Source organism: Ranitomeya variabilis, chromosome 1, assembly GCF_051348905.1.
Source record: "Ranitomeya variabilis isolate aRanVar5 chromosome 1, aRanVar5.hap1, whole genome shotgun sequence".
NCBI lineage: Eukaryota > Metazoa > Chordata > Amphibia > Anura > Dendrobatidae > Ranitomeya > Ranitomeya variabilis.
Window position 1 is genome coordinate 309,975,347 of NC_135232.1, and position 9,137 is coordinate 309,984,483.

A 9,137-nucleotide genomic window follows, 5' to 3' on the forward strand; every position below is an offset into this window, starting at 1 on the left:
CCCCGCAAAAAATAAGCCCTCCCACAGCTCCAGTAACCAAATAATTAAAATGTTACGGGTCTCGTAGAATGCCAACAAACCCCAAATTATTATTATTCTTTTTAAAACTTCTGATTTTTTCTCCAACATCTAAAATAATAAAAAATGGGCATGTTTGATATCGCTGTAATCGTACTGATGAAGAGAATCATATTGTGAGATCATTTTTATCACAACATGTACACCATAAAAACAATTTTCAAAAAACAATGTCAGAATTGAATTTTTTGCACGAAATTCTCCCCATTTGGAATTTCCCTTTTTTACCCAGTACACTATGTGGTAAAATGAATGGTGTCATTCAAAAGTACAACTCGTCCCGCAAAAAAACAAGCCCTCATATGTGTATGTGGAGAGAAAAAAAATTAAGGCATTGGGAAGAAGGGGAGTAAAAAATTGTCCCCGTCATTAAGGGATTAATTATTCTGGTGCACTCATATGCAGTAAAATTGTGTTACAGGAGCTTTATAAGTATGGCCTTTAGTCAGAAAATTTAAGATAAAAAAATAAATACCAGTATGGACTATCCAAAGTACTGATACGTGATGTATTTCTTCCACTGATCTTACAAAACACCAGGGGGTATTAATCACCTGTGCAAGAAAGTGATTCTGGCAGCTAAACAGGAAAGGGTTCTTTACAGTTAGAGCAGTCAGACTGTGGAATGCCCTACCACAAGAGGTAGTAATGGCAGATTATACCATAAGAGCATTTACAAAAGGGCTGGATGCCTTCCTCATAAATGGCATTGTGGATTATAAATATCTAGTGATAGACAATGTTTTATTGGTTGATAACGGTGGAACTTGATGGACCTACAGTATGTGTCTTTTCAATCTAAGTAAAGTTAATTTATCTATCCTATTCGGTCTTGGTTCTCAAATTGATAAATGTGCGTATCACTATAAGAATAGAAACCTTCTCAATACACACAGCCGCTATATACAGTACAGAGAACGACAAACCTTGAGGAACTTATCAAATTTGAACAAGGAATCCTTGAGTTTCTCTTCTTTGTGCTCAAGTTCAGTGCGACGTTGCTGAAGACTCTCAGCTTTCATCTGAAATTCCTGAGGAAACATGGATCAGAGAGAGTGAGAGAGCAGAAGACCTCTTCTGGGCAGGAGGAGGTGTCACACACACTTGTATTTGTAGATACTTATAACACTAGGAACAAGTCTAAAGAATCAGAATTTAAGGGGAACCTGGCAGAAGTTTCCTGCTTCCCTAACTACCGGCAGAATGAAATAGGACGCGCCACCTCAGTGCAGAGACCATGGAATGGCTGCTGGGTCTTAAAGAAAACTCAGAGAAAGAGCCCAAGAGTCTACTTGGCGGCTGCTCCCTGGCTTGACAGGTCTCTCCCTATTAAGCCATGTTCACACATTCAGTATTTGATCAGTATTTTACCTCAGAATTTGCAAGCCAAACCCAGGAGTGGGTGGTAAATACAGAAGTGGTGCATATGTTTCTATTATACTTTTCCTCTGATTGTTCCACTCCTGGTTTTGGCTTACAAATACTGAGGTAAAATACTAACCAAATACTCAAGGTGGGCACGTGGCCTTTAGTGTATAGGTAGACGACCAATTTGGTCAGGCTGCCCAGAGGACACCACGCACTGTGCCCGACTCTCTCAAACTGTATTTTCTCTGAAAGCCGCAGCATTTCAAAGTAAAACATGAGATAGTCTGTTGCTGCTGCTGGTGGTTAGGGCAGCCTGAAGCTGGTGACAAATTCCCTTTCATATGTAATCTGTCAGCAGGTTTGTGCTATGTAATCTGAGAGTAGAATAATATAGGACAAGAGAGCCTGTTTCCAGTGATGTATCACTTACTGGATTAGGACTGGATAGTTTTGATAGAATCCCTGTTTTATCTGTTGTAGATGCAGCAGCATGCTGAGCTGTGCCCGGCCACACCCATTGGCAGCTTCCTGTATACAGTGTATATTGCCAGCAAGTTGCCAATCAGTGGTGTGGGTGGGGTAACACAGATTAGCCTGACTGCTGTGCACGTGAGACCTAGTCAGGCAGTGATAATCTCCTGATGATAAAACACTGATTATGTTGAAACTACAATACACAGCCCAGTAAGTGACACATCCCTGGAATCAGGCTTTCTTGCCCTATATTATGCTGCTATGAGATTACATAGCAACAATCTGCTGACACATTGTAGTGATTTGTGGGTCAAAAAGGCCTCACATAAACTATTAGGTAACAGCTTGGTTGCAAAGATGGATGTTTAATGCACTGAGTTTTTACATATACCAGTCCGAGATCTATAGCAAGGTTTTTAAGGTGCACCACAATGTAATGTAAAGTGTTACGCTGACCTTAATGGTATTTAAAGGGGTTACCCACTACCGGGACAACTCATTTTTAAATGAAGTGGCCCATCTTATAAAATAAGAATATCATACACTCAACTCCAATATCAGTATCGTTACAGCATTGTTGGCAACAAGTCTCCGGAGTCCACATGACATTGTTACACCACGTGAGACCTAACAGCCAATCAGTGGCTGCTCTCACTACTTCGGTATGTCCGAAGTTCAGGGGTAGGAAGTAAGCTAAATGGCGGTCACTGATTGGCTGCAGGGCTCACGTGGCATAACAATGTCATGCCAGCACCAGCAGACCCGCTGCCGACATCCCTGGTACAGCACTGATACGAGAGGTGAATATATGATACTTTTATTTTACAAGGGTGGCCATTTTATTCTCCAGGTAATGAACATCACCTGGAAGAAGCCATATTTCTCTATTCATACAGAATATTCTGATTATCTGGATAGTTAAATTTGGGCTTCACCTCTTTTTGGGTGTTCAAAGCTTGTTCAACTTCAATCATCTCCCGCTTCTTCTCCAGAAGTCTTGTAGCCGGTGTCAGGAAATCATCCTCCCGATCCGGCATTCGCCTTCAAGACAAACCACGAGAATGCAAATACTCAATTACTGTAAGTACGAATCTGATATGAACCCTGTCACCATCGGCAGAACTAGCTTCTAAGTAAGGGGCCTCCGTACCCAATGGGTAGCTGTCATCCAGACAATGGTACGGCTGATCGCTCAGCTGGCAGCCATCTTTCCCAATTCTCCCATACACAGGACCACTCACTCTCTCCAGTGTTCTCTATGAGAAAGTCAGTGTCAGATTCCTCTGGCGGGGGCTTATGTCACCGAAAATAAAAGGATCAGCGTCAAAAAGTGGACATGCTGGATCTTTCCCTCCCCAGATATTATTTGTCAGGGGAGGCCCCATAAACGTGAAACTGTTGGCCAAGCAAGCCGATATCTGCAGGCTCAGCTAAGGGCACTAAGCTGGCAGCCTATCCTACTGGCAGTAATCATGGGAAGGAAAGACTGGTGCAGGACAGGTGGTGACTATGCTGTGCGGCATGCAGGCTTTAAGTAGTCACCGCTGCTACACCGCACATTCACCATTGCTTATGTGAATTTAAAGGGAACATGTATGAGGAAGGGCTCTTTCACACGTCAGTGTGTCCGGTACGTGAGTAAAATACGCTGACATGTCTGTTTTTAACAGCAGCACAGGCCACAAAACGTCCCGTACACAAGCACACTGATGACACACGGATGACACATTCATGACTTCTGTGTGTCATCAGTGTGACATGTACCGGTGCCAGGGAAGAAGCGCTAGTGAAGATGGCTCCCATAATTCTCCCCTCCTCTGCCGGCGATCGGCGTGAGCAGGGGAGAATGTTGAGAGTTATATTCAAATCATAACAGTGAGAGCAGGCAGCTGCTAATGGGACTACTACTCCCATCAGCCTACACCTCATCCGTGTGTAATCAGTGTGCAAGACGTTTTGCAGCCTGTGCTGCTGTTAAAAAACGGACATGTCAGCGTATTTTGCCCACGGACACACGGTCCATGGAAACACACTGACCCCTTCTGTGATCAGTGTGAGCAGGGGAGAATGATGTGAGCGGTCTTCAGCACCCGGCGACGGGGAACAGCGCTAACTGTACAGCTGCTTCCCAGGCACCGGTACGTGTGGTACTGATGTGGCACACGGTTGCCACACGTCCACCGCAAGTATCACACACACGGACACTGATATCTTCGGTAATAGTTTTTCCGGTCCTGGAAGTATCAGGACATGTGAAACCGGACTAATGCTGGATACATACACCTGAGTCTGAGGTCCGAGTTTGGGTCACGTGACCCTCAGCAGGTCCAAGTGTCGCAGTCCGCATTTGGACCATGAAGCGCGTATGTGTGAGTCCGGCCTCAGCCTGCATTCACATTTCCATTTATACATTCCGCTTCTGCAGAACAGACAAATGAAACTAATGTCCATAGCAGATCTGATGCATTCCTGATGCAATCAGAAACATTGGGGTCTCATTGATTAGTAAAGGGTCGGCCTGAGCTCCTTTTTGAGTCAGTTTTTAGAAGGGAAGAAGTGCCCCATAAAAACCTGACACAAAACGGAACCAAGATAGACCCCGTAATAATCCATGGGCCCCTCGGCTTCCGTCTGCACCAGTGGTGCAACGGATCCGCTCTGGATATTTGTTCTGCTCGTATGTTCTTAATTCCAAATAGAACGTCCGATCGGGAGTGTGAACATCAACTGAATCTGATCTGCAGCCACGCAGAAAGATGCGAACAATGCGCGAGGTGGCCCCACTAAATAGTATTGATATTCAGCACCAGAACATAAGAGAAATGTCCGAGCGCTCATCTCAGGAAGCAATTCCAGTAACAGAGCGGGAAATTAAACCCGGCCGGCTCCTGGAAACAATTCCTATACTTGTGGCGGTGCTGGCCAGGAAGCAGCAGGCAATATAATGGGGTCCGAACCAGCGGATGGGGGACTTATCAGTGGCCTGTAGGATGCCAGCATTCATAGTGGTCAAAAATGGCACAAACTAGATCCAATGTATCAAGACTGTACAGGTGGCATAACAGAGAGCTGGCATGTTCTGTGCCATCTCACTGCGGGCACACACCACTACTTACTGTACACTATGGGCACACACCACTGCTTACTGTACACTGCGGGCACACACCACTGCCTTCTGTACCCTGCTGGCACACACCACTATCTACTATACACTGCGGGCACACACTACTGCCTACTGTACAATGCGGGCACACACTACTGCCTAGTGTACACAGCGGGCACACACCACTGCCTATACACTGCGGGCACACATTCCGCCTACTATACACTGCGGGCACACACTACCGCCTAGTGTACACAGCGGGCACACACCACTGCCTACTATACACTGCGGGCACACACCACTGCCTACTGTACACTTCGGGCACACACCACTGCCTACTATACACTTCGGGCACACACCACTGCCTATTGTACACTGCGGGCACACACCACTGCCTACTGTACACTGCGGGCACACACCACTGCCTACTGTACACTGCGGGCACACACCACTGCCTACTATACACTGCGGGCACACACCACTGCCTACTGTACACTGCGGGCACACACCACTGCCTACTATACACTGCGGGCACACACCACTGCCTACTGTACACTGCGGGCACACACCACTGCCTACTCTACACTGCGGGCACACACCACTGCCTACTGTACACTGCGGGCACACACCACCGCCTACTGTACACTGCGGGCACACACCACCGCCTACTGTACACTGCGGGCACACACCACCGCCTACTGTACACTGCGGGCACACACCACCGCCTCCTGTACACTGCGGGCACACACCACCGCCTACTATACACTGCGGGCACACACCACTGCCTACTCTACACTGCGGGCACACACCACTGCCTACTGTACACTGCGGGCACACACCACTGCCTACTATACAATGCGGGCACACACCACTGCCTACTATACACTGCGGGCACACACCACTGCCTACTGTACACTGCGGGCACACACCACTGCCTACTATACACTGCGGGCACACACCACTGCCTACTGTACACTGCGGGCACACACCACTGCCTACTGTACACTGCGGGCACACACCACTGCCTACTGTACACTGCGGGCACACACCACTGCCTACTTTACACTGCGGGCACACACCGCCTACTATACACTGGGGGCACACACCACTGCCTACTATACACTGCGGGCACACACCACTGCCTACTGTACACTGCGGGCACACACCGCCTACTATACACTGCGGGCACACACCGCCTACTATACACTGCGGGCACACACCACTGCCTACTGTACACTGCGGGCACACACCACTGCCTACTATACACTGCGGGCACACACCACTGCCTACTATACACTGCGGGCACACACCACTGCCTACTGTACACTGCGGGCACACACCACTGCCTACTGTACACTGCAGGCACACACCACTGCCTACTGTACACTGCGGGCACACACCACTGCCTACTATACACTGCGGGCACACACCACTGCCTACTGTACACTGCGGGCACACACCACTGCCTACTATACACTGCGGGCACACACCGCCTACTATACACTGCGGGCACACACCACTGCCTACTCTACACTGCGGGCACACACCACTGCCTACTGTACACTGCGGGCACACACCACTGACTACTGTACACTGCGGGCACACACCACTGCCTACTGTACACTGCGGGCACACACCACTGCCTACTGTACACTGCGGGCACACACCACTGCCTACTGTACACTGCGGGCACACACCACTGACTACTGTACACTGCGGGCACACACCACTGCCTACTGTACACTGCGGGCACACACCACTGCCTACTGTACACTGCGGGCACACACCACTGCCTACTGTACACTGCGGGCACACACCACTGCCTACTTTACACTGCGGGCACACACCGCCTACTATACACTGGGGGCACACACCACTGCCTACTATACACTGCGGGCACACACCACTGCCTACTGTACACTGCGGGCACACACCACTGCCTACTGTACACTGCGGGCACACACCACTGCCTACTGTACACTGCGGGCACACACCACTGACTACTGTACACTGCGGGCACACACCACTGCCTACTGTACACTGCGGGCACACACCACTGCCTACTATACACTGCGGGCACACACCGCCTACTATACACTGCGGGCACACACCACCGCCTACTATACACTGCGGTCACACACCACTGCCTACTATACACTGCGGGTACACACCACTGCCTACTGTACACTGCGGGCACACACCACTGCCTACTGTACACTGCGGGCACACACCACTGCCTACTTTACACTGCGGGCACACACCGCCTACTATACACTGGGGGCACACACCACTGCCTACTATACACTGCGGGCACACACCACTGCCTACTGTACACTGCGGGCACACACCACTGCCTACTGTACACTGCGGGCACACACCACTGCCTACTGTACACTGCGGGCACACACCACTGACTACTGTACACTGCGGGCACACACCACTGCCTACTGTACACTGCGGGCACACACCACTGCCTACTATACACTGCGGGCACACACCGCCTACTATACACTGCGGGCACACACCACCGCCTACTATACACTGCGGTCACACACCACTGCCTACTATACACTGCGGGCACACACCACTGCCTACTATACACTGCGGGCACACACCACTGCCTACTATACACTGCGGGCACACACCACTGCCTACTGTACACTGCGGGCACACACCACTGCCTACTATACACTGCGGTCACACACCACTGCCTACTATACACTGCGGTCACACACCACTGCCTACTATACACTGCGGGCACACACCACTGCCTACTATACACTGGGGGCACACACCACTGCCTACTATACACTGGGGGCACACACCACTGCCTACTATACACTGCGGGCACACACCACTGCCTACTATACACTGCGGGCACACACCACTGCCTACTGTACACTGCAGGCACACACCACTGCCTACTATACACTGCGGGCACACACCACTGCCTACTGTACACTGCGGGCACACACCACTGCCTACTGTACACTGCAGGCACACACCACTGCCTACTGTACACTGCGGGCACACACCACTGCCTACTATACACTGCGGTCACACACCACTGCCTACTATACACTGCGGGCACACACCACTGCCTACTGTACACTGCGGGCACACACCACTGCCTACTATACACTGCGGTCACACACCACTGCCTACTATACACTGCGGTCACACACCACTGCCTACTATACACTGCGGTCACACACCACTGCCTACTATACACTGCGGGCACACACCACTGCCTACTATACACTGGGGGCACACACCACTGCCTACTATACACTGCGGGCACACACCACTGCCTACTGTACACTGCGGGCACACACCACTGCCTACTATACACTGGGGGCACACACCACTGCCTACTATACACTGCGGGCACACACCACTGCCTACTGTACACTGCGGGCACACACCACTGCCTACTGTACACTGCGGGCACACACCACTGCCTACTATACACTGGGGGCACACACCACCGCCTACTATACACTGCGGGCACACACCACTGCCTACTATACACTGGGGGCACACACCACCGCCTACTATACACTGCGGGCACACACCACTGCCTACTGTACACTGCACCAGTACCGAGAGATCGCGCACAGACTGGCACTGCCATTCACCACGCTGATCTGCAGGTCTGGGGCTACATAGAACGTGTGGAATGGATTATTGGCTGATTAACCCTTGCTGGTCTGGGGGGGGAACAGAAGCGGTCGCACAGAGCTGCGACATGGAGAAGGGAAGTGCGCTCACACCAGCAGCTTGTCCTCGAAAGCCCCGCGGAAGTATTCCTGCAGCCCGCACTCCATCTTCTCCGCACCGGGGAGCGAGTCTCAGTGTCCGTGTACTTCTGTCACCATGGAGACAAGGCCCCGCCCCCGGACCGTAACAGGAGGAAGTCTCTGTCTCTGGCGGCCATTTTTAATTTGGGCGCAGGAAAGCCCGTTGTGTGAGCGGCCCAGAGCCTCTATACGTCTGCTAGCTGCACATACAGAACCACTGAATGTTAGTGTCTACCACTACGTGGACTCTATGTTAGTGTGCACTTACTGTTTGTTTCAGTGTTAAGCACAGACGCCCCTTAGAGGGATTGTCC

General features: G+C 50.5%; 1 protein-coding gene across 1 annotated transcript in view; it reads right to left on the bottom strand.

Annotated features, from left to right (window-relative positions):
• The window catches only part of CFAP73 (cilia and flagella associated protein 73), a 53,641-nt gene extending 44,718 nt beyond the window's left edge, over window positions 1-8,923 (bottom strand). Inside the window, exons 1-3 of the mRNA XM_077296569.1 lie at window positions 8,795-8,923; window positions 2,856-2,961; window positions 1,005-1,109 (exon numbers count right to left, since the gene is read on the bottom strand). Coding sequence (XP_077152684.1) covers window positions 1,005-1,109; window positions 2,856-2,961; window positions 8,795-8,850 — 267 coding nt within the window. The 5' untranslated portion in view covers window positions 8,851-8,923. The remainder of the gene's footprint in view (window positions 1-1,004; window positions 1,110-2,855; window positions 2,962-8,794) is intronic.
• Between the last annotated feature and the right edge of the window lie 214 nt (window positions 8,924-9,137).